This window comes from Equus asinus, chromosome 20 (genome assembly GCF_041296235.1).
Source record: "Equus asinus isolate D_3611 breed Donkey chromosome 20, EquAss-T2T_v2, whole genome shotgun sequence".
Taxonomy (NCBI): Eukaryota; Metazoa; Chordata; class Mammalia; order Perissodactyla; family Equidae; genus Equus; species Equus asinus.
The window spans coordinates 100,113,519-100,139,524 of record NC_091809.1 but is presented as its reverse complement, the minus strand read 5'-3'; the positions used below and the strand labels follow the sequence as shown (position 1 = coordinate 100,139,524).

Sequence of the window (26,006 nt, the reverse complement as noted above, 5' to 3'; positions counted from 1 at the left end):
TAGTGTATAGAAACACAACTGATTTTTGTATGTTGATTTTTGTATCCTGCAACTTTACTGAATTCGTTGATTAATTCTAAACAGTGTTTTGGTGGAATCTTTAGGATTTTATATACATAAGATCATATCATCTGCAAACAAGACAATCTGACTTCTTCCTTTCTGATTTGGATACATTTTATTTCTTTTTCTTGACTAAACACTCTGGTTAGTACTTCCAGTAATATGTTGAATAGGAGTGGTGGGAGTGGGGTGGGTGGGGTCTTATTCCTGATCTTTGAGGAAAAGCTTTCAACCTTTCATGGTTGAATATGATGTTAGCTGTAGGCTTGTCATATATGGCCTTTATTATGTGGAGGTACAATCCTGCTATACCCAATTTGTTGAGAGTTTTTATTATGAAAAGATGCTGTACTTTGTCAAATGCTTTTTCTGCATCTATTGAGAAACGACTTTTATCTTTCATTCTATTAATGTGGTGTATCACATTTATTGATTTGCATATGTTGAGCCATCCTTGCATCCCAGAGAAAAATCCCACTTGATTATGGTGTATGATCCTTTTAACATGCTGTTGAGTTAGGTTTGCTAATATTTTATTGAGAATTTTTGCATGTATATTTATCAGGATATTATCCTGTAGTTTTCTTTTCCTGTAATGTCCTTATCTGGCTTTGGTATCAGGGTAATGCTTGCCTCATAAAGAGAGTTTGGGGTGTTCCCTTCTGTTCACTTTTTTGGAAGAGTTTGAGAAGGACTGGTGTTAATTCTTTTTTAAATGTTTGGCAGAATTCACCAGGAAAACCATCTGGTCCTGGACTTCTCATTATTGGTAGGTTTTGGATTACTGATTCAATCTCCTTACTTGTTATTGTTCTGTTCAGATTTTCTATTTCTTCATAATTAAGTCTTGGTAGGTTGTATGTTTCTAGGGATTTATCCATTTCTTGTAGGTTATCCAATTTGTTGGCTATAATTGTTCATAGTAGTCTCTTATGATTCTTTGTAATTGTGCGGTATCAGTTGTAATGTCTCCTCTTTCGTTTCTGATTTTGAGTATTCTCTCTTTTTTTCTTAGTTAGTCTAGCTAATGGTTTGTCAATTTTGTTTATCTTTTCAAAAAACTAGCTCTTAGTTTTTTAATCTTTTCTATTGTTTTTCTGATCTCTATTTCATTTATTTCTGCTCTGATCTTTGTTATTTCTTTCCTTCTGCTAACTTTGGGTTTAGTTTGTTCTTCTTTTACTCATCCTTTGAGGTGTAAAGCTAGGTTGTTTATTTGAGCTCTTTCTTTTTTCTTAAGATAGGTGTGTGTCTCTATAAACATCCCTCTTAAAACTGCTTTTGCTGCATTCCATACATTTTGGTATGTTGTGTTTACATTTTCAAGAGATTTGTTGATTTCTCTGTTGATTCTGCTTTGACTCATTAGTTGTTCAGTAGTATGTTATTTAATTTTCAAGTATTTGTGAATTTTCCAGCTTTCCTCCTGTGATCAATTTCTAGTTTCAAAGCATTTTGATCAGAAAAGATCCTTGTATGATTTCAATCTTCTTAAATTTGCTAAGACTTGTTTTGTGACCTATCATATGATCTACCCTGGAGAATGTTCTGTATGCACTAGAAAAGAAGGTGTATTTTGCTGCTGTTGGATAGAATATTCTGTATGTGTCTGTTAGGTCCATTTGGTCTAAAGTGTATTCAAGTCTATTATTTCCTTATTGATTTTCTGTCTGGATGATCTTTTTATCATTAAAAGTGTGGTACTGAAGTCCCTTACTATTACTGTATTGTTGTTTCTTTCTCCCTTCAGATCTGTTAGTATTTGCTTAATATATTTAGGCTCTCTGATATAGGGTGCATATATATTTATGATTGCTTTATCTTCTTGATGGATTGGCCTTCTTTATCTCCTGTTACCGTTTTGGCTTAAAGACTATTTTGTCCAATACAAGTATAGCTACCCCTGCTCTCTTTTGGTTTCCACTTGTGTGGAATATCTTTCTCCATCCCTTCACTTTGGGCCTATGTGTGTCCTTACAGCTGAGATGAGCTTCTTGTAGGCAGCATATAGTTAGGTCTTTTTTTAAATCTATCTAGACACTATGCCTTTTGATTATATAGAATTTAACCATTTACATTTAGAGTAATTAATGATAGGTAGGAACTTACTAATCATCTTATTAATTGTTTTCTGGCTGTTTTATAGTTTGCTTGTTCCTGTCTTCCTCTCTTGCTGCTCTCCTTTGTGAACTGATGATTTTCCACAGTGGTGTGCTTTGATTCCTTTCTCTTTATCTTCTGAGACTCTATTGTAGTTTGTAGTTTGCGGTTACCATGAGGCTCACATATAACATCTTATGGATATAACAGTCTATTTTATGTTGATAATAACTTAACTTTGGTCACATACAAAACCTTTACCTTTTACTCCTCTTTTTAGTTTTTGATGTCACAACTTATCTCTTTTTAAATTGTGTATTCATTAACAAATTATTGTAGTTACTAATTTTTTTTTGAGGAAGATTAGCCCTGAGCTAACATCTGCTGCCAATCCTCCTCTTTTTGCTGAGGAAGACTGGCCCTGAGCTAACATCCGTGCCCATCTTCCTCTACTTTCTATGTGGGATGACTGCCACAGTATGGCTTGCCAAGCAGTGCCATGTCCGCACCTGGGATCTGAACCGGCAAATCCTGGGCCGCTGAAGTAGAACATGCAAACTTAACTGCTGTGCCTCCAGGAAGGTCCCTATAGTTAGTAATTTTTAATACTGTTGTCCTTTATCCTTTTTACTAGACTTAAGTGGTTAACAAACCACATTACCGTATTAGAGTATTCTGAATTTGTCTATATATTTACTTTTACCAGTGTTGTGTATTTTCACGTTACCAATCAGCATCCTTTCATTTCAGCTTGAAGAACTCCTTACAGCATTTCTTGATAAGGCAGGTCTAGAGGAGATGAACTCCCTTAGCTTTTGTTTCTCTGGGAAATTCTTTACCTCTCCTACATTTCTGAAGGATAACTTTGCCAGATAGAGTATTCCTGGTTGGCAGTTTTTTTCTTTTAGCACTTTGAATATATTATTCCACTTTCTCCTAACCTGTAAGGTTTCTACTGAGAAATCTGCTGACAGCTTTATGGAGGTTCCTTGTAAGTTACAAGCTTCTTTTCTCTTGCTGTTTTTAAGATTCCCTCTTTGTCTTTTTTTTTCTCCCTGAGGAAGATTAGCCCTGAGCTAACATCTGCTGCCAATCCTCCTCTTTTTGCTGAGGAAGACTGGCCCTGAGCTAACATCCATGCCCATCTTCCTCTACTTTATACGTGGGACGCCTGCCACAGCATGGCGTGCCAAGCAGTGCCATGTCTGCACCTGGGATCCGAACTGGTGAACCCCGGGCCGCCGAAGTGGAACATGCAAACTTAACCGCTGTGCCACCGGGCTGCCCCCTGCCTTTGTCTTTGATTGTTGACAGTATTTTTATAATGTGTCTTGGAGAGGATCTCTTTCAGTTGAGTCTGTTTGGTGTCCATGAACTTCATGGACGTAGATATCCAAATCTCTCCCCAGATTTGGGAAGTTCTCAGCCATTATCTCTTTAAAGAAGCTCTGCCCCCTTCTCCCTCTGAAACTCCAGCTATTCATAATTTCTTTGGATGGTATCCATAGATCATGTAGGTTTTCTTCACTCGCTTTCATTCTTTTTCCTTGTTCTTCTCTGACTGGATAATTTCAAAGTTCCTACCTTCTAATTCACAGATTCTTCCGCTTGATCCATTCTGCTGTTGATGCTTTCTCCATTGAGTTTTTCATTTTATTCATTGCATTCTTCAGCTCCAGAATTTGCTTGGTTCTTTTTTATGATTTCTATCTGTTAAACTTCTCATTTTGTTCATGTACGGTTTTCCTGATATCATCAAATTGTCTTTCTGTGTTTTATTGCAGCTCACTAAGTTTCCAGAAAACAGCTATTTTAAATTATTTATCAGGTAAATCGCAAATCTCCTTGTCTTTGGAATCAGTAACTGGAAGATTATCCTTCCTGGTGATCCTTTGTTAGTGTTATGATTCATTGATTTTTCATATTTCTCAAAGTTTTGTGTTGCTGTCTTCACATTTGAAAGAGCAGTTATTCCCTCTAGTCTCTACTAACTGCTCTCTTCAATGCATCAAAACTTGTATTTTTTGCTCCAGCAGTGTGCTGGAACTTCTCCGCTGGAAACCTGGACTTCCACAAAGACTCTCTTGTCTGAGGGTGATTGTCTAAGATAGCGTCTTCCAGGGGATTCTGGAAGCTGAGAGGGGGTGGAGTTGGTTCATGGGCCACTGCAGGTCCGTAGCCAGGATCAAGGTCTGTATGCCTATTTCCCCATACACATGTGGGTGAGACTCCTCCTGGGTCCCTTGGCATATTTTGTGGTGGATCCCACAGCTCCCACAAAAGCACTTTTGTCCGTGGATGGATGTTGAATTGTTTTTTTTCAGGGGGAACACAAACGAGGGATATCTTATTCAGCCACGATGCTCCCTATGTATTAATAGTAGCATCCGTCTCGTATTTTGTTTAATATCTTAGAGACCATCCATATCAGTACAGACAGAGCTAGCTCATTCTTTTCAACAGGTGCATGGTATCCCATTTAGGAGGATGACAATTTAACTAACCCATTCTTTTTTTTTAATTGAGGTATAATTGACACATAACATTAGTTTCAGGTGTACAACACAATGATTTGATATTTGCATGTGTTGTGAAATATCATCACAATAAGTCTAGTTAACATCTATCACTATACAAACTTGTTCTTTTTTGATAGACACTTAGGTTGTTTCCAGTCTTCTGTAACTATTGACAACGCTGCATTGAATACTCTAGTACAGAGGTCTTTGTGCCCCTGTATGAGCACCAACGTAGGATAAATTTCCAGTAGTGGAATTGCTAAGTCAAAAGGATATGCATTTAAATTGTAATAGCTCTTACCAAATTGTCTTCAAAGAGACAACCATTTTATAGTCCCACCAACAATGAACAAGAATGTCTTTCTCTACAATGCACATTTTTGCCAATCTGATATCTAAAAAATAGTATTTCACCTTAATTTTAATCTGCATTTCTCCTATTATGAGGTAGTCGAGTATCTTTTCATTTGCTTAAAAGTCACTTGTATTACTTTTCTGCGAATTGTGCGTTCATCCTTTTGCACATTTAATGTATTATTTTAAATTAACGTTTGACAATAAAAACACTACTTTCCTATTGTCCTTTGCTCAAGACCCGAGAACTGAAGGCAGAAGCTTGCGATCCCTGCAACTTCAGGGCTGTGTGGGGGGGGGGAGAACCTGCGCCCTCTTGCTTCATATCCCAGCCGCAAACTCAGGGTTCAGTTAGGGACTTTACACCATGGGTACTTCATTTAATCTACACAACAAGCCCGAGTAGTAGTTACCATTAACTTTAGTTTACAGAGAAAGAAACCGAGGCACGGAATATGGAAATAAGCGGCTTAGGTCTACACAGTTCAGAAAGAAGCGGCGTTCCCGGAGAGGGAAGTTCTCCGTGGGCTCCGGTGGGGTGTACCGGGGCAGGGGGGCGCGCCTTGATGCTGGAGTTTGCCCGCGGCGCCCGGACAGCGGCCCCCGCCCCGCCCCGCCCCGCCCGCGTCTGCCGGGCTCAGGGGCAAAGGGGCGCGGGCGGCGGGCGCGCCCTGGGCCGGCGGGCTGGGGGCGGGGAAGGCGCGGGGACAAAGGCCGCGGCCACCGCGCCCAGGCCGGCCCACGCGGCGGTGAACTCGGCGACCGCGCCGGGACTCCGGGTACTCCGGACCTGGCGGCGCGCGCGCGCGCCCGAGGAGCCCGCGCGGGATGGAGCGCCCCGGGGCGCCGCGGGGGCCCGCGCAGGCCGAGCCCGCCGGCCCGCCGCCGCCCCCTCCCCCTCCCCCGCCCCCGCCTCCTCTCCCCCGCCCCGCGGCGGCTCCGAGCTCGGCGAACATGGCGGCGGTGGCGGTCGGGCGGGACACTTTACCTGAGCACTGGTCCTACGGCGTGTGCCGGGACGGCCGCGTCTTCTTCATCAAGTGCGGCGCGGGCCGGCGGGCGGGGGCGCGGGCGCGGGCACGGGCGCGGGCGGGCGGGGTGCGGGCCGGGCGGGCGCTCCGCGGGCGGCGGCGACGCTAACAGGTGCACCTCTCTCCCCGCAGTGACCAGCTCCGCTGCACCACCTGGCTGCACCCGCGCACCGGGGAGCCGGTCAACTCGGGCCACATGATCCGCTCAGGTGGGCGCCGGGCGGCGGGGGGCGCTGGGGGGCGCGCGGCGCGGCGGCCCAAGTTTGACCCGACTTTTCTCGCGATTCTGCAGACCTGCCCCGCGGCTGGGAGGAGGGCTTCACCGAGGAGGGCGCCAGCTACTTCATCGAGTGAGTGACCGCGCGCCCTGCCGCGCCGCGCCGCACCTGTGCCGCCCGCTCCCGGCCCCGGGCCCCCGGCCCTCCGCCGCCCCGGGCCGGCGAGTTGGCGCGCACGGCGCCGCGGCCGCGCTGGGGGGTTTGTGTGCCCGAGTTGTGTGGCGGGCTCCGGGAGGGAGGGGCGTGGGGTTCGCGTCTCCGCTGGGGTCCCCGCGCGGGGGTCCGGGGTGCCGCTGGACCCGGCTGTTGGGCGGGATGCGGGCACTGGTCCGAGGGGCCGGACACGCCTCCCCGCCGGGGTCTCTGGCTGCGCGGAGCCTAGTGGGGGCCCGGGCCGGGGCCGGCGTGGGCGGGGGGGCGGGGAGGGGGGACGAGAGAAGAACTGGGAGTTTGTCCGGGGTCTGGGACTGGGGGTGGGGAGGGGGCTTCTCGCTGGGGGAGGCCTTTCTCTTCGGCCGCGTTCTCTGGGACAGTCGGGGAGAGTCGGCACCGCACCCACCCCCACGGCTAGCGCGGGCCTGCGGGGTAAGGGGGGTGGGGAGGGGAACCGATCGGCCAATGATATTGCTCCAACACTCCGCGTCCCTTCAGTCGGTGCTGAACTGGGACGGCCGCTCCTGCCTCCGCTAGTTCAGCGGTAGCTTTTCTGCAAAACCGCAGGAGCGTTACCCCAGGAGCCAGGTCCCCGAGACCTGGAGCTAGAAATGAAATCGAGGGGCCGTAAGTTAAGGAGCCGCTCAGTCGCCAGCACTAGTGTAGACGTTACTTTCGCGCGCCGGGCGGGGACCTGCGCTGCAGTGTTTCTGTGTCACACGCTGCCCTCTCGCCGGCGAGCTCCGTGAGGTCAGAACTGCCTTGATCCTCTGCCCCAGTGCCTGGCACGGAGTAGGCGCTCGGTAAATGTTTGTTCACTGAATGAATGAACTAGCCAAAGGTTGGGGACTGTGAGTCAGAATTCCTTTCTTCGCCACCTTGAAAACCCTGCTAGTCGGTAGTGGAGCAGGGTATTTGACACTCAGGTGGTCCCAGAACATCCTGGAGCCTCCCTCCCCAGTTTGATCTCTTGCAGCATAGTGGAAATCGTGGTGGATGATATTTCTAGAAGTGAGCACTAGGACTGTGGTCCTGCTGTCCTGCCTCGTGTGTGTGTGAGAGGTAAATTGGGGAGCTGGCCGGCACCATCAGAATCTCTTGGTCAGAGGGCCTGTCTGGCTCATAACTGCATCCACCAATATTTATTAGACTTCTCCTGTGTGCCACACATTGATCTAGGCATTGGGACTATCGAAGTGAATGAGGCAGACAAGCTCTGGGTACTCACGGAGCTTGCAGTCTCGTCGGGGAGGGGAGGGAGCAGAAAATGAGTAAGTAAACTGAGAAGAATAATACCAGATAGTGGTAACTGCTCTGCAGAAAATTAAAATAAGACGATGTGATATCTAGTGACTGAGTGCTGTTGTTGGTTTGGGAGGTCAGTGATGGTGTTTCTGAATAGATGACATTTAAGGTAAAATTTGAATGACAAGAAGGAGCCATCCTTGTGTTGGTGAGGTGGCAAAGCATTTCCAGAGAGGGAACAGCCAGTGCAAGGGCTTTAAGGCGTGAAAGAGCTTCAAGTTCAAGGAGCAGAAAGGCCAGTGTGAATGGAACGTCGTGAACAAGGTTTAGAGGTTAGGAAAAGAGGCAGGTTCAGCAAAGGAGACTGAGAAGGTGGGAGAAAACCCAGGAGAATGTGGGGTAACAGAAGCCTAAAGGACAAAACCTGGCTGGAGTAGGTGGAAGAGAAAATACAGGGCAAGGAAATAGAGTCAGTAAGTATAGGCGAATCTTTCCAGCAGTCCTGTTAGGAAGTGGAGTTGAGAAATTAGCTGAGGACCTGGGAGGATGTGGGTTTGAGGGAGGGGGTTTCTTTTTTTTTAGTGGGAGATTGTAGAGGATGTTTTGTTTTGATGGGAGTGATCCAGGAGAGAGAGACAAACAGACGACGCAGGGAAGAGATGGGACAGTGGCTGGAGCAGTGTTTCTGAGACTATGAGGGGGAAGGGCATGTTATCCTTTTGATGGGAGGAAGGACTCGAGTGCCAAAGCCGACGCGAGGAGGTTGATAGGTTTGGTGAGGGGAGAGGTGGGTCTTCCTGTCTGCTGGTTTCTGTCTTTTCCATCAGGTAGCAGAGCTGGGGAATTGCGGGGCGTGTAGGACTCTAGAGACCACAGTCCCAGCCTCCCTACCTTCGTCTCTTTTGCTGACTCTTCTACGGTAACTCTTTGTGAAGTCCCCAGTGATTATCCTGCAGCGAGCCCTGCCTCCCCATCCCCGGGGCCTTGGCTGAGTCCTCCCAGGCCTGCAGGAAAGCAGTGTGTGATTGTTCCCTACCCTCCAAGGCAAGCCATGTGGGGAGGCTGGGACCCTGTGGCAGCTGATTATATTTCCTGCCTCCTTCTGTGACAGTTTCTTGAGAGACTTAAGGGTTTGGGAGTAATTCTTCTCCTGTCTGCAGTCTCCTACTTCAGTCTGCTTTCTTAGATTTGCCGTGAGCATTTCTGAACGTTGGGTCTTGTTTTGGACCCTGCTCTAATGTGGCTCAGTTAGAAGGACGAATCTTTGGCACAGCTGATGGTGTTTCCCCCCGTGGAAGGTTGTGTGGGGTTTTCAGGATGCCTCAGTTGCTCCTTGTATTTAGCAGATGTTTGAATAGTCTCCAGAGTCAATTTCTTGAAGCAGAAAAGCTTGAGCTAAAGCAGGTGGATTTTAGTTTTGATTTCTGCGCTTTTTGGTTCAGTTGTGGCTTTACTAGGAACAAAACACATAAGGAATCTGTTCCAGGTTCTCCCAGTTCTAGACGAGGTGACACTGACATCGCCTTGAAGAAGGCTTCTTGTACTCTCAAACTTCTCCCCTTTCTTGTGTCTCTTAGCCAGGTAGCAAGATATAATAGTAATTGTGACAATAGTGTCATTAACAGCAGCAGCGATAATGGTAATAGCAGTTATCTAGTTGCCTCATTTTTTTGAGTCCTTGAAAAATGCTGGGAACTGTTGTGTGACTGTTATCTGATTTAATTCTCACAACAATTTGGTGACGTAGGAACTGTTACTAGTCCTGTTTTACCCATGTGGAAACTCGTAATAATCCTAGGCGTTCCGATAGCAAAGGGCGGTTGGCTTTTTCTGGTACCTTTTTCTTACTTTATCCTTGCAACAGCCCCTAGAAGCAGCAGAGCAGAGATTATCCTGTTCTTCAGATAATGAAACTCAGGTTCACGAAGGTTCGGTAATTTGGCTGAAATGTTAGAACTGGGAGGAGCAGAGGTCTTCAGTCTGTAACATGGTACCCATGGTAGTGGTGGTGGCTCCTACCCCAGGTCACAGGTGAGATCCGGTGTCGAGACTTGAAGGAGGCTTGTGCCATGTGCCCTTGCTCTGAGTTGACTGCCTGAGGCTCACGGGGCCAGACCCCTTCTTTGCTTTTTCTGGGGGTTGAGGCACCTTGGAAGGGCAGCAGCCCTTGGTCTCCCATGCTGATTGGTGCTGGTGCATGTCTCTGATTAGTAAGAAGTGGAAGACATTAATTATTATGTAGTAAAAACTGTTTGGCAGTCACAGCCCTCTCAAACGTGAGACCCATGAGGGATAGTTTTAGAAGAGGCCTGGGGAGCTAGAGTGTTACACTGGGCTGCTCTTGAGGGGTTTCATGGAAGCCTCTGGGTTGGGTTCTCCCTACAGCAGACTTTGAATAGGGCCTGAGTCAATAAGGAGAATGAATGGCACCCAGGAGGGGTCTTGGCTACCCTGCCTGTGCCAAGGTTGCTTCTTGAAGGCAGGGTCCCTGTTCCCCACCTCTGAGACTCTGGCACCCGGCCCCGCGCTGGGCACTGAGTACGCACTTAGGATTTATTGAGGCTGCAGTGTTTTAAGGGTCCCAGTGAGTTCAGTAGGTATTCCGGGTCTCGGAAAACTCCTTGTTGGGGAGGAGCTTTGGGGGCTGGGGGAGACTGGGCAAGGTGAAAGAAGCAAAGCAGCCTGGAGCCGCGCCTGTCAAGGCTGCTGCCTGGAGCCCAGGCTTCTTGGATGGAGATGCTTGCTGTTGAGAGCAGCACTCAAAGCAGGAACCCGGCCTCCTCTGGCTTCTTCACTCGTGAGCCCACGCCCTGCATGTGGGGAGTGGGGCGTCTGTTGGCCATTGGCCCAGGCCTCTCCGCCTCCCTGGTTGCCAGGCCTTGGTGTTCTCTGTGACTTGGCTTCACGGTCCTGGCGGGAAACAGCTGATTGCACAAGGTCTTTTCCAGGGTGAAGTTCCTCAGTTTTGGCTTTGGAACCTCACAGGGCCATCTGGTGTAGGTGCCCTTCTCCTTGTGGGTGCCCGTCCCCAAGTGAGGGCAGTGAGACTCTGAGCAAAGACGTTTCTGAAGCTTAGAGTAAGGCCCACTTTCCTCTCCCCAGCCCTTTGGACCTCAGGGCAGGACTGGCTGCATAATTCAGGACTCAGAGCAAAATGAAAGTGCAGGGCCACGTGTTCAAAAAGCCATAGAAAAGTGCCATTAAGGGTATTAAAGTATAAAACTTTTTCCTTTCTTCTGAAATCCTTTCCTCAACTTGTCATGGTGTTTTTATTTGTTATTTAATGTCAATCTAAGTTAAAAAAAAATAAAAATTTAAATTATTAGCATAAATCTTATGGCTCATCTTTATATTGTGGAATATAAAGTTTTAAATGCAAACATCAGAGCGTTGACCTCGTAGGCTGACTCGCCACCACCATGTCCCACTTCCAGACACCACAGGACAAGAGTGCTGGTGCTCAGGACCCCCTGGACAGGAGTGGGGAGCAGGGAGGCTGGGCGGGGCTTGGGGCTCCAGGAGGCTGGGAGCAGGCAGTTAAGAACCTGTCCCAGGGAGGCAGGGAGTGGGGACCGAGTATGAGCCAAGGCTTCAAGCCTCCTTCAGAAGGGTTACCCTTTTAGAGATAACACTAAATATCTAGAGAGTGTTTTTGTATTCTTAAAACCCATTTTTCAGTCTGAAATTAAAGAGAGAGAAGAGGAGTTGGGGAGTGGAGACTGAACCAGGGGTGACAGAATGTCCAAGTGGGGACCCCAGTTGGCTGTAGGCCCCAGTGTAGAAGGCCTTTCTACACTGTGAATACCAGACAGCCCAGGAAGCTGCCCTCTTGAGGTTTAATTATGCCATCATCCAAGGGACAGTCTTCCAGGCCACCCCTAGGCTGTCCTGTCCTGTCTGCCACATCTTCCTCCCCAGACAAATGTTGCACTTCATGTTAGTGAAATTTATCATGTAAAGTACCAACCTGGTTTATTTATTTGTCATCTGTCTCATTGAGCTGTTGCTGGAAACAGCGGTCCCAGAAACTTTATTTCAAACCAATAAAGCAGCAGTTCCGCAAAGAATTTCTGGGAAACCAGCAGCTTACATCTATTTAAAATGGAAATTCTGAAGCCTCTTGTTGTTGAAGGTTGAGAAAAGGTTCTCCCAGCTTGGCAAGGTTTGGCATAATCCCACACTTTACGTTTCATTTCCTGGTTGTTTTATCAAGGAGAAAACTGGCTCACGGGTTGAAATGATAAGTTCTGTGCGAAAGGAACAACAGCGGTGTTGTGCAGAAAGCTGAAGGAAGGATTAAGAGCCATGATTTGTACCACGCTCTCAAAACCATCCCAGAAAAGATCTGGGAAAACTTTTTTAAGAAAAACGGTCGCATGTTGCTTCTTAAGGCCCTTTACTCCTGGGAGGGGTGTGCTTTGGAGAAAGGACATGAGGTGGGGAGAGAGGTCACCCCGATTTGCAGTGCTGTGTGTGTGCAGATGCGTGTAGGTTTCTTCTGTGCCAATGGCGCTCTTTCCACTCTTTTGCGATCTGTGTGAGACTACATTTTGGATTTCCTAAATTGAGGCTTTTTGAAAAAAGGAGCTTGTTGCAGAAAGCACTTCATGATGTGGACTGTTTGGTCACTTTATGAGGTACCTGCTCCAGTTTTCTGTCTTCAGAAAAGAGCACGGGTTTACATCTTTTAGCTCAGCCTAAGACAGCAGCATCTCAGTCAACTGGCAGGATGTCCTAAGTAAATGTTGTCAGAGGGAAAAACACAGAAGAATATGGTTTTATTTGCCTGTTGTTTTTAAGTGGCTGTCAAAACATTGACTTTTCAATTTTCTGAAATAAGAAGTGTTTTGGGTTACTGTTTTATTGTTTACGGAGTACTTCATGAACATTATCTGGTTGGAGGCTCACAATTATTGCATTTTTTAGTGCATAAATGTGGGATCAGAGCGATAAAGGGACTTCCTGAAGTAGTGTGCTGTATGAGTCCAGCTTTTTCAGGGTTCAGAGGAGAGAGTGGACATGTGGTTGTCTCAGACTTCTGACCACAGCCCTAATGGCAGATGAGGGTGAAGCCCAACTTACTTGGGAGACTGGATGGTAGAGTGTCTTCCAAAATGTTGGTTCTGTCCAAAAATTCATGAAGACTTTACCCTCAATTTAATTTATTATAAAATTCCCTTCCATATCTCCCATTAAGGTGAATCTGTGGCAGGATGCATCATGTTTGTCGTATGGCTTTGTGTTTTCCTAAACAGAAACTTGTATCCATGGGGCACCAATTCCCGTGTTCAGTCTTAGGTGACAGGAAGGAGTGGGGAGACCACTCGGTGGCCTTCCAGCCTCTCTGGCCCCTGCGTCTCCCAAAGGAGATATACAGGCCTCGAGGAAGACAACGTCAGCAGCTGCTGTGACCTTGGGTCGTCTTTTGCCTGGACTGAGTTGTGCCACACCACCTCTCTCTCTCGCTTCCAGCCTACTCACAGTCACCTGGATGCTGGCCTGGCAGCAGGGTTGGTTTTTCTGGAAGCCGAAAGCATAGCCAGGCAGCTTCATCATGTAGAAGAATTTATAGGGGTTGTGTATGTGGTGTGTAAGGAGGCAGTGGGGAAGTATGTGGGCTCTGGAATCAGACTCCCTAGATTCTAATTCCGGGTCCACCATTTATAGCTCCCTGACCCTAGCAGGTTACCTGCTCCCTTTAAGCCTCACTTCCTCACCAGTAAACTGGGGATAAATGTGAGAATTACATGAGTTAATTGATGGAAAGTGTTTAGCAAGTGCCTGGCACAGAGTAAATGCTCAATAAATGGGAGCTCCTTTTTGGAACATCCACACAGCTATGGGGTGGGCATGCGAATTCTGAGTCCTAATTGCATTCAGCTGCTGCTGCAGGAGAAATCTGGTGTCCTTGAAGTGGGGTTGCCTGGGTCAGGAGGATGCAAACTGTAGGACTCAACTCAGAAATTCGTTTGGACCCATAGAAACTACATGACCATTATGGTTATTAAAAGGATGTCTTCAGTATTGGGAAATAGACACAGAAATATTTGCTCTCAAGTGGTTGAGAAAAAAAACTGTGTGTGTGTGTGTGTTCCGGGGAGTGGATGATAGAGCAAACAGAGCAAAGTGTTAACAATGGGTGAGTCTGGATGAGGGGTGTGTTCTTTGTTCTGTTCTTGCAGTTCTTCTGTAAGTTTGAAATGATTTCCAAATAAAAAGTTAATTTAAAAAAACAACGCTATAAAACCTTGTCCATCAGGGTTGTGCTGTCCCAAGGCCACAGGTAGCTTGTGCAGGCTGCAGGGACCTGGGGACCAAGAGCCCAGGGTAATGAGGTGTGAAAACGGCTCCTGGTTTGCCTCTCTCCTGGGCATTCGGAGGGCTGCACAGATGTCCGCTCCTTAATCTGGGCAGCCACCTGGTTATCAGCTCTGACCGCTGAAGGACAGACTTATTGTCTGGTGCTGCCCGGGCCACAGATGTCAACAGTAATAATCTTCAGAGTGCTCTATAGTTGAAAAACACATACATTCCTTTTAGAAGCAGGTATTTTTTTCTTCATTTTATATATCAATCACTTGAGGCTGGGGGTGGGAGGCGAGTTAAAAGGTCTCCCCGGGGCTAGAGCGTCAGTGGGGGAGCTGGGACTTGAACCTGAGTCTTCTTGACTCCAAGTTTGGGTGCTCTTTCTACCATGGTATGAGGTGTCTTCTGGCTCCCAAGGCCACTCTCTCTGTCCTGAATCCTCCTTACAGTGTTGATCCCCCCCAACTGGTCCTTTGTACATTCCCTGATGACCTAGAGACAGAAGCCTCCTTGGATCTCCCTCAGAAAGTCCCCTGAAGGGTTGATGAATGATGGGTGGGGTGGATGGTCCTCAGGCAGGGCAGTGGGCAGGTCACTGGTGCTCTGGGAAGTGGACCCCCCCCCCCCCATGTCAGCTGACCACAGCTTAGGGGCTGATGAGCCTCTTAAGCCTGCTTAGAGCCAGGCTGTCTCTTTCAGGTTCTGCCAGAAGAGCATTTCCAACGTCATGGCCAGTGTTCTCAGGGTTTCTCAGGGGCTTTTCCTGCCAAGGCAGAGCCCTCACCCTCTTGGGGTCTGACAGCTTGGGGTTAGCATGCAGTTTCTCCCAGGGGCTGCTGGTTACCTCCCTTGCTTCCCTGGAACCCTCCAAAGTGCAGGGGGGGTGGGCATTTTGCTGGGGGTATGGAGGCAGCAGAGGGCTCATTCCAACCCTATACCCAGGCCCCTGGCTATGCAGCCTCTGCGCTGCCTTCCCCTGGGTGAAGTGGGAGATGAGACCTTCTCCTGCCTGGGAGGAGTGGAGCCAGAGCAATGTTTCAGGTTAACGTAATAACCTCTGCAATAATCATATCCTCTGTACTTGCGAACTGCATTGTCTTTGCATGTCCATGGATGGAACCAGTGGGCCACCTTGAGGAGCAGTGAGCACCTTATTGGAGGAACAGTCTAATCAGAGGCTGGATGGCTCTTCATCCAGGGTCCATATGTTCAGTCACCGGACTCTGATGAAGCATCTGCTATGTGCTCATCTCCACACTACGTGCTGTGGAGAGCAATAGCGTTCACCATCTCTGCCCTCCAGCAGACAGTTTCAGTATGGGTGACTGGGGCTGGGGCCCTGAGGAGGGGGCCCTAGGGAGCTTCAGGGTGAGTGTGAGGAAGGCCGGGCTGCTGTGGAGGAGAGCAGTGGGCAGCCTGAGGCAGGGGAGGCCTGTGGAGGAAGTGGGAAGGCGCTGGGGGGCAGGGGCGAAGGTGTGGTATGTGTGTGCCTGTCTGTGCCTAGAAGAGGCTGGTGTGGAGTTGAGGAGTAGGGGCTGGTCCTGGACAGCATCCCTCACAAGTAGCTGGGCTTCAGGAGAGTCATGTAATTGGGGTTTGCCCTAGGGCTTCCCCAAACTCCTGTTTCTAGGGGCTGGTGCCCCTTGGGGGTTACAGAACATGAATTCTGGCGTCTGAGTGTCGGCGTTGAAATCTTGGCTGTGCTGCTGGCTCGGACAGGTCACTTAAGCCTCTCTGTGTCTTCAGATGTTTTTTCATCTCTAAAATGGGGCAATGATGGTACTGCTGACTTAGAACAGTGCCTGGCAAACTGTCCATGCTATATAAGAATTAACTGTTACCATTTCTCCTCCTGTAAAGGAAGCCCCTTCCCACGGTGAAGTGTGGCACAGGCAGAGAGGAGCGGTGGTTTCTTCTCTCTGGGGAAGTCTCCTGAGATCAGGCTAGCCAGAGGGAGAACTGTGCTGTCTTTTTGAGACTTGTCTATAGAGGGAAGTTGGGCACTAAATGGTTGGTGCTAAGGATCAAAGAAATGATCCCTCATCTTCAAAGCCCTTTGTGGCTGTGTCCAACCAGAGAGGAAATGAACAGGTTGCTTGTACCTGCGATTGACACGTGTTCCAAAAGGGCAGTTTTGATTTCCTTCCCGTCTATCTATCTGCCCCCACCCCCACCATGAGAGGGTTCCAGGTGTTAGTGTTCGCTTTTGCACTGCCTGGCAGGGCAGCCGGCTCTTTTTGTTGGAGGCAATAATCCTGGTGTCTATACTAGAGCCCTTGTTGAGGGAGCGGGGAGGGAAGACAGGAGGTAGAAGCAGTATTCTAGAACACTGAGTCAGAACCTCCCGGGGGTGGGACTGGAAACTAGCATTATTACAAGCCCCACCGGTGATTGTGTGGACACTGAAAGTGAAAACGGCTCTGAGCTGCAGCTCCCCGGTCTGTACAATAATGACAGTGCTACTTTCCTCCCTGGTGTTATTTGAGGATTAAATGTGATGGCCCATGAAGCTCCTAGCATGCTCGCTGGCACATAGTAGGTGCTCAGGCGTTGTGAGCCCATTCATACAGGAGGACATCTGTTGGAACTGATCAGACGTAACTGTGTGAAAGGCCTTGAGAAAGTGTCCGTAGGGGACAGCTGTCTCTTAAACCCAGGGTAGATCCTGGCAGGCCTCTGGTTTCCTCCGAGAAGGTTGGGAATGTGCTGCCCTCCCCTTTGCCCAGGTGATGCTGTCACTCCCACAGGTTGGCTGTGGGGCTGGTCTTGTGGGTGACATTGAATGGGCAATGTACCTGCCTGGAGGGTGAGCTGGCAGTTCCACATCTCAGAACCCCTGACCATTTAGAGACCCTCCTGAGGGCAGAGGAGGGGCTGGGGCGAGCAGTGGGTTGTTCTCAGTGACTGACATTGACAACCAGAGCAAGCAGGCAGGCTGCAGTTAAGTTGAGAAATGGGAATACTTCCTCTGTGTGGGAGAATCAGTGTGTCCTGGCAGACAGTGGTGGCGATGACTAAGCTGTAGAGGTGTCTGGCATTGCAGTCTTCCCTGCGCTGGCCCTGGGGGTGATGGAGCAGGGACAGGATTGTGACTCAGTGCCATGAACAGCTCACCAGCTCCCTGGGGGCAGTGTCAGGCACAGAGTCGGTGCTCAACCAATTTGGCGTGGGTTGGTTTATTTGACGTTTAGCATGGCCCTCTTGAAACTGGCAGATATACAGGGAGAGAGGGTTGATTGAAGTTGGGAGTAAATTGGGGTTTGTAAGTGGAAGCAGGCAGGAGGCACACAAAGTCAGCAGTCAGGGTCCCAGGAAATGGTTCCCTTCCCTGCTCATGAGAGTGTTCGGAAAGATTTTTTTCTCAACACCTTTTGACCTGGGGATTGAAAAAAATAGAGATGAATGCTGCGAAGCTAAATATCTATAATCACTGTACCCATTAATGCATTTCTAAATGGAACAGGTGGTACCTGAAATTACATCCGTTCACCGAGGCTTTGAAATAATTAGATTTTTTTAGCCCTCGTGAGTGGGTGGGAGCTGGAGAGAGCTCAGCGGCCTCTGCTTCCACTTCTTCTCGGCCTTTCTCACCTGAAAATGCGGAGACGTGTTTGTGTGTTTGGCACCAGCTGGTTTCTAAAACTCAGAGGGGATATTAATTCTTTAGGGGAGAGGCAAGTAATTGGCTTCCTGTTCTGCGAATAGATAGGTATTGAAGTTAGAATCTAAGTCACACTCTCTTTATTTCAAAAGCTCCACGTGTCTGAGGAGCGCTGTGATTTAAGGTGTAATAACCATGTTGTGCGGTGATCTTGCCGGGCCCTTCGAGGCTGCTCCTTGGGGGTGAAAGGACCTGCTTGGTGCTGATTGCCTCCTTGAGTCGGTGGAAAGTTTTGAGAATTTTTCTTTAAGGTCTGTGTTGGATTTGGCTTGGTTCTGGGGTGCAGTAAGCTGAGCGCTGGGGCAGAGGGACTGTCACACACTTTGTTGAGTCCTTGTTCGTTTATTTTACAACTGTTTGTCCAGTGATCACCATGCCTGCCATTCTAAGGGCTTAACAGACATGGGCTCACTTAATCCTCCTGCCAGCCCTGTGAGGTGGGTCCTATCGTTCTCCTCATTTTACAGGTGAGGAAGATGAGGCATGGGGACTTGTAGCACAGGTCTTAGGTGGCAGGGCCGGCATCGAACCCAGCTGTCCTTAATTGGCATCCTCACAGCCCCTTGGGCCCTGCTTGGCCTGTCTCACTCTGCTCTGTGGAGGGCTGTGCTCCAGTTTGTTTCAGGGAAACTCTCAAGCTTCACGCAAGTCACTTAGGGGCTGTGGCCACGGAGAGGGAGGCGAGGGTGCGGCCTGGGCTCCTGGTCTAGGACTCACTGGGAGCAAACCCTGTGAGGCCTTCGGTTGTGTCAGCTCTGTAGCCCTGGCTGACCTGGTGGGTAATGTCACCCTGTGCCCCCAACACACACATGTCCGATTATAGAGAAGGCCCCTGGGCTTCGCAGTGGTCTCCTGAGGGGGGTGGTGTGGGCTGTGCCTGGAGAAGGCTCAGCAGACTCATCCAGAGGACCGCACCCTGGGCTCAGAGACTGGCTGAGGCAGTCCACCCAAAGTGGAGAGAACATTCTGAAAATAAACAGCTCTTCATGGTGAAAGGCTTGGGCCTCTGCAAGAGAGTTAGTATGAAGACCTCACATTCACTGCTTTCCTCCAGCCTCCGGGCTGTTGCTCAGGTCCTTGTCCGTGGACGTTAGTCTGTGGGGTGAAGCAGCGAGAAGGTGGCTGGCTTTTGTGTCCCCATAGGTACCTCAGGGTATTGTGCAGGGTGTGGTGACGGGAGCAGTGGCCGCCTGGGAAGGGAAAAGAAATGTCCTTGGCTTAGAAGCAGAGCCTCAGGGCAGGGGAATTGCACTTGGTCCTGACAGATCCGGAGGCACCCTGTGCTGTGTGATGGGGGGAAAAGGGCCTGGTAGCTCCGCCTGGGGCCTGTAGGCAGAGAGCCAAGGGATTCAGCTTTGAAGTTATGTTAAGCATTCTGTGGCCCAGGAGACTTTGTCCCTGCCGGGGACCTTGACTTCCTTCCTGCAGGTTGATAACGTTCCCCTGGCTCTCCCATCCCTGCCCATCTGAAGCCTTTCTGGAGCTGGATGTGGCCCCGAGACTCCCTCGCTCCCCAGCCCCCAGGCTGTCGGATGATCGTGCCTCCTTCCATGGGAAAGCCCTGCCTGCCTGATGGAGTGTTGTCAGGTGGGACAGGTGGAGGGACCGCCTCCCTGGGACCACTGTCTCATGTCAAGTGCTTCTGACTAGACTGGGCCTTGCACGCAGTTTGGCTGTTCCCACTCCAGGCTTTAGATAGGGCGGCTGCAGGGTCACCATAGGTGAGTGAGCGCACAGGCTCGGCAGCCCGACTTTGTGGCTGTGGAACTGGGTGAGTTATCTAACCTCTGTAAAATGGGGCAAAGGCTAGTGTCTGCCCCATGGGTCTTTTGCAGTGATTAAATGAGAATACTGCATGTAAAGTACTCAGTTTCTGAACATAGTATATAGTTCAATAAACTTTAGCAAGTATTTCCATTGACACCAGGTACTTTGTCTTTTCTCTGTAATGGCTCCACTGGTCCAAATATATTGGCTAATTCCTTGACTTGCCTCCCACAGGGACTCTCTTTTCTGGTGTGCACAGAGGGTACCTGTGTGTACTGTCCAGCTCAGATTCTGTCATGGGCATTTTCTAATAGGGGGCATTGACCGTCTCGATGGGTTTCACCAAAGGTTAAAAACATCCACTTGCTGTTTTTTACCACAGCGGTGCCCTAGTTAAGACCTTGGCTGGTACAGCTTATAGGTTTAGGCAGTTTGGATATAGTCACAGCGGAGGCTCTGTCTCACCCGAGCCCTGGCTTGTTCCCCTGGTAAGAGGGAAAATAGCTCTAGCGATAATGGAAAAATGGAGAGGGAGGCCGGATGCGTTCAGCGTTTCCAGATCGGTTTTTGCCATGTCCCTGACACCACATTTGTTGTACCCTGGGGCTGTGGGGAGCCCAGCGAGCTCTGCACAGCTTCGGGGGATAGGATGGCAGGTGTGTGGAGGAGGCGTCAGGATAAGGAGTGTGGGTGCAGGATGGAGAGGAACATCCGGGATGAAATACTTCAGGGGCTGGATGAGTCAGGAACACTTGAGAGGGGGTCTTGTGAGCGGGGATTGGTTGGGGATGAGAGGAGGAGTGGGTGCTCAGGCAGGGGGACCAGCAGTCATCGTTCAGGGGTCCCTTCATTTAGCAGGCTTTTACTGAGCGCTTGGTTATGCAAGCACTGGCATGGACACCAAAGTGAGTAAAGCAGAGAAGACAGCACTGAGAGGCAGAGTGGATGGGAGCATGGTCCCTGGTGCAGGATTGCCTGGGCTTGAATCCCATTCTGCCGCTTACTAGCTTGTGGATCCTGAGCAAGTTGTGTAATCTGGAGCCTCAGTTTCCTCATCTGTAAAATGGGGGTAATAATCATTGTGGTGGGGATTAAATGAGTTAGTATAAAGTACTCAGAGTCATCTTGAATATGGAAAGTACTCTGGTGTGTTGGCTGTTACTCTCACTAGAATGTGTGCTCCACGAGGGCAGGCGTTTTGTCTGTCGTGTTCACTGCTCTGTCGCTGGCTCCTGGAGGTATCTCGTACATAGTAGCCGTTCAGTTAATGAATCAAAATGCCACTGGTGTCCCCAAGGAGCCCAGGAGCCTGTGCTGTGGTGGGGACACAGACATGTCAGCAACTAGAGGACATGGTACAAATGATCTGATATGGGAAGCATGGGGACTGGAGGGAAGGCTTCTGGGGGTAGGAGACCTGAGCTGGACGTGGAAAACCAGGTGAGGATTTGTCGGGTGATGAAAGTGGGTGTGGGTGTTCAAGGGAGAGGAAGCAGCACCACGGCCAGAGCTGTGAGAGAGCATGACACGTTCAAGGACCTCGAGAGAGGAAGGAGACTGCAGAAAGCTGCTCAGGGGAGTTGGGGCTTTGTCCTGAGGGCGATGCGGATCCACTGAGACCGGGGCCCCACCTTGGTTGTGGGGAGGGAGGTGGCGTCTGCTGGGGGTGGCTGTCATTCCCTCAGACTACAGCTCAGATTGTGTGTCCGTAGGGCTGGGGCCGGAGGAAGTAGGTTGGAGCCTGCGAGCGATCCCACTGTGCAGGTGAGGGGTTTGGCCTCCACAGGAGAAACCAGGTAACCCACACCACTGCCTGGCTGCCCTCTTGCCTTAAAATAGAAAGAGACGGAGATAAAGAGCGGGTGGTGTGAGTGTCCGAGGGGTGACCTAGTTAAAACCTGACCCCCTGGAAGTGCGAGAGCCGCCCTCACCCTCGCTGGACCGCCAGGGCCTTCTGAGGGGCAGCTGCCGAGGGCGGCCTCGCTCCCCTTACCTCGTCCCTCCTCAGCCCTGGGCGCTGGACAGAAGTCCTGTCACCGCGGCCTTGGCCCCAACCCCTGACAGTGGAGTCTGCCTCCCAGGCTCGGGTGCTCAGTGCTTCTAGGGGAAGAGTAGGGGCTGAGAGGAGGGAAAGTGAGGGCAAGACGCTGGATTCGGGCTAATGGAGCCTATGTGTTTATCAGCTCCAACTGAAGAAGACTTTGAGGAAAAACTCTTTATATTTAGGCTTTTGTTCCCTGTAGTGTATCGTAATTCTTCATAGACCTAGTTGTCTGACAGATAGTAACACCCTCGTACTCTCTCATTCCCCCCGGTCCCAGCTCCCAGCTTCCTCACATACCACCCAGAGACAGCAGGGAGGAGGAGAGGTGGGGGACCCTTTCATTACTTTTTTCTTAGGCCTGCTGCCTTTCTTCCTTTTGTCTGTCCTGTTCTGGGGCCTTCAGGACTTGTTTCCATGGCTGGTGTATGTGCAGGATATGCCAGAGGTCCTCCTGCAGAATGTTAATTGAGGTTGTGGGTCTGACAGAAACTGTATAAAAATGACGTCTGCAGGCCTGTGAAGTGGAACCATCCAGCACCCCTGCTCCTGGTGCTGTTTTTCTGGTCTGTAGTCCAGTGTCCAGAGAGTGTCCTGGACTTGTTTCTGTAACCTTGTAACCAGCACTTATTCTGCACCTACTGTGTGCTCACTGGCCCTTCACACAGTTACGATCCTCACTTACACATGTGGGACCGAGACCCAGACCCAAATGACTTACCCAGAGTCACACAGCAGGAGGTAGGAGAGCCAAGGCTTGGACCACATCACCAAGCTGCCTCGCTGGGCTTCCTTGTAAAGGAGTTCTCCTTCCACCTTGAAAAGCCAGGAGCAGTTTGCTCACGAGCCACCCAGCCCTTCAGAACCAGGGCAGGAGGTGAAGGGTGATGAGTCCTGCTGGGGGAGGCCCCTCCCAACCAGGTGAGAGGCCAGGTGAGAACGTCCCTACCTTCCTTCACACACAAACACAGTCATGTGGCTTCCTGCCTGCAGCTCTGTGTGACACAGCTTCCACACGTGCAGGCCCAGGCTGGGACTCAGTGGACCAAATTCAGTTTGTCTTTAGCTCTACCCTGTACAAGCAGCTGGTAATGCCCAGGTAGCAGGACTACCTGCATCGGGTACATTTCCAGGAAGCTGTCAAAATCCTGCTGGCTCTACTTTGAAATGTAGGCAGAATCAGACTGTTCTCAGAGCCTCCAGTGCTACCACCCTTGTCCACGCTGCTGTGATCAGTCACCTCGACCTTTACAGTGGCCATCTAATGACTCCCTGTGCTTCTCCCCCGTCCCCAGTAAGCAGCCAGAGATTACTCTGCAGTGGCAGCTGGATTATGTCACCCCTAAGCTCAGATCACCTAAGGGCTCCGATCTCACAGCAGAATCCAAAGTCCTTACAGTGGCCCATGAGGCCCTGTGTCATCTGCTCCCCCCACCCCCATTACCTGTCCAACCTCATTTCCTCCTGCCTGCCCTGCTGCTCTGCTCCAGCCGCGTTAGCTTCCTTGCTGTTCCTCAGACATGTGAGGCACAACCAGCCTTAGGGCCTTTGCACCCACTGTTCCCTCTGGGGGATGTTTTCCTTTGCATATTCCCAGGGCCTACTGCTCCCTCACTTTCTTCAGGTCTCTGCTCCAATGTCACCTCAGGCGGCCTTCCTTGACTCCTTTCCCCCAGCACATTCTATTACCTTAACTCTACTTCCTTTCTCTTTAGAGTCCTCAAACCGACCCAGGCATATTATATTTTAATTTATTTGTCTCTTCCACTAGAATTTAGTGTCTGTGAAGACAAAGAACCATGCCTGTTTTGTTCAGGGCTGTACCTCTAGTGCCTAGAATAGTGGTTGGAACCAGTAGGTGCTCAGAAAACAATTTTTTTTTAAAATAACTTTATGGAGCTAGAATTGACAAGTGAAATGGTTTACTTGACCATCGACAAGTAAATCACTTAAATTGACAAGTAACATTTAAGGTGTACTCCTTGACATTTTCATGTACGTATACATTGTGAAATGGTCACCACAGTCAACCTAGTTAACACAGGCATCACCTCACATGGTTACCTTTTTTTTTTGTGGTGAGAGAAAATAATTGTGGAATGAATTTATTAAATGGTCCAGTGAACTCTGTGACATTCTCTCCTTGGGGCTGTGCCTGAGAAGCCGCTCAGGTACGCGTGGTGCCTCCCTGCATCCGAGGGAGCCATAGCACGAGTCCCAGAGGCAGAGGGATGGCCTTGGGTACTCTGGTCTGGGCATCCCCAAAGACTCCTCTCCAGTCTGGGGACCACATGGCGACCTTATTTCTATCTCTCTGGCTTCCAGTCACCTCTTCTGGGGAATGGTCTGAAAATAGACGTTTCTATCATGCCTGTCCACAATGACCACAGCGAATTAAAATGGGTGGGCTTACCAGCTGAGTGTCGGGAGTGTTGGAGTGCCTGTCGAGTTCTCACAGTTGTGTGAATGCTTGCGGTGCTCAGAGATGCCATCCACGCTCTGGAGGTTCTCACTGCCGAGCTGAAGCTGAGCTGTGCCGGGGACAATGATTCAAGGCTCTGGGATGTAATAGGAGGGAAAGAAACCAAGGTGGAGTGAACACCTATCATGTGTGGTACATGCCGCATGCTTGTGTGGTTATATCACACTTAACCATGGTACGGCCCTGGGGTTGATGATTGTGTACCCATTTGGTGGGATGGGGAAATTAAGGCTCAGAAGTGATGGAACCAAGGTTCTCACTGACTCCAGAGCCTTAGGAATAACTGGGAAGGTCTCTAAAGAGGAAGCCACAACCAGGCCGTGAAGGACTGGTAGTATTTGGGTCACGGGGACGCTGTGGCATTGAGCAGTGGCACAGATGGTGAGACAGGAGTGCTCTCTCAGGTGCGGCTTGGATGGTTTTGAGATGGCCTGTTGTATATAAACAGGTGTGTCTTTCTTTTTCCTGTTATTAATTACCTGGGAACAGGGAGAAGATGTTTTTAATGAAGCCCCAGAGCTGGGGCTGGAGAAATCCTGGCATCAACCCTCCCCCACATAGGACCTGTGCCACCTTGGGGTCACCAGGGACCATCCCAGGCAATGCTCATCTGACTGCATGCAGCTCATTCTGGCTCCAGGAAAAGCTTAGAGCAAACCTTGCTAGGCTTGGAGGTTTTGTGGTTGGGGAAGGCAAACATCGCTGTGTTCTGGGTAGGGGAGGAGACCAAAGAAGGAACTGGGGACTGTGAAATGGGCCTCTCCGTCTGGGAGGAAGGGTGCTGCCATGATGCGGTAGGTAAGCAGTCGTGAAATAAATGCTTCTTGCTACCCAGCTCGTGCTGGTGGGATTGGAGCTGCTGAGAAAGGGCGAAAGAGGTGCCTGTCTTCCTGGTATCAGTCGAAGTAACTTGTTCATGCAGTAATTCGCTCATCAGCATGTATTCGCTCCTACTCTATACCAGGCGGCACCATGCCAGACTCTGGGGCTACAAGGACAAGGGTGTCTCAGGGAATCACAGTCCAGGGCAGGGAGAAAGACGAACCAGAGACGATATTCAGGTGGTAGAGCTGTGGGACAGGAAAACAGGGTGGAGCTGAAGCATGGTGCCTAAGGCCACAAAGCTCTGGGTTGGCAGCCCTGGGTTTGACTCTTATCCCAGCCCAGCCGCCTACCAGCTTTGACCTTGAGCAAGTCCTTGGTCTGGGCCAGGTGCTTACATACTTTATTTATTCCTCAAATCAGCCTGGTGTGGTAATATTTTTCCCCATTTTGTAACTGAGGAAATTCAGAGTTGGAGAGGGTGAGTAATCTGTCCGGCTCCCTCAGTAAGTAAGCCGCAGGCCTAGGACACCAACCCAGGTCTGACTCCAAAGTTTCTGTGCTTTCTGCTCTATCCACCTGAGGAGAATGAGTTTCATCCATGCCCCTTCATGGCCAGGGCCCTCTGGGAGATGCAGCTCTGGGACAGAGGGGTTTATTGACCATGTCTTCATAGGAGTCAACAAGATGAACTGACCACTCAGAATGCTAATTTTGGTTTAGACTGCATTAAAGGAAGTACAGTCGTCATAACATGGGAGGTGATGGTGCTGCTCTGCTTTGGGGAGATCACGGGTAGAATACTGGGGCCTATTCTGGGATGTTTCTTGTGGGGAAGAGGAGACCCACAGGGAAATAAGAGCTAGCTGCAAACATCTGAAGGGCTGTCACATACAAGAGTCTTATTCTCTGGGAAAACTAGAGAGAGAAAGGTTTTAGTTCCACGTTTACAACAGAACCTTCTGAAATAGCTCAGGATGTAGTGAGTTCACTGTCACCAGAGGTAATCAAGCATGGGTGGAAACAGTGGAGAGTATGGAGTAAGTGTCCTCTGCCATTCCTAGGTCCAGAGTCCACGACTGTGGCTGTGTCTCTGCTGCTCTGGATGTGGCTCCTGGGAGGGAGTCCGTAGAGGGAGGATTTAGATCGTGTCTCCTCAGTAGACTCCAGAATTGCGTGCGCCT

At 49.6% G+C, this 26,006-nt stretch overlaps 1 protein-coding gene across 24 annotated transcripts in view; it reads left to right on the top strand.

Moving 5' to 3' along the window:
- The first annotated feature begins 5,794 nt into the window (after nucleotides 1–5,794).
- The window catches only part of PLEKHA7 (pleckstrin homology domain containing A7), a 198,920-nt gene continuing 178,708 nt past the window's right edge, over nucleotides 5,795–26,006 (top strand). For 3 of the 24 annotated variants that reach the window (XM_044753818.2, XM_070491244.1, XM_070491245.1), the window contains exons 1-3: nucleotides 5,802–6,076; nucleotides 6,200–6,276; nucleotides 6,360–6,417. In XM_044753818.2, the coding sequence (XP_044609753.2) occupies nucleotides 5,865–6,076; nucleotides 6,200–6,276; nucleotides 6,360–6,417 (347 nt within the window). In that variant the 5' untranslated portion in view covers nucleotides 5,802–5,864. Of the gene's footprint in view, nucleotides 6,077–6,199; nucleotides 6,277–6,359; nucleotides 6,418–26,006 lie in introns of all 24 variants that reach the window. The other 21 variants (XM_070491243.1, XM_070491242.1, XM_070491250.1 and 18 more) reach the window with 15 other exon arrangements.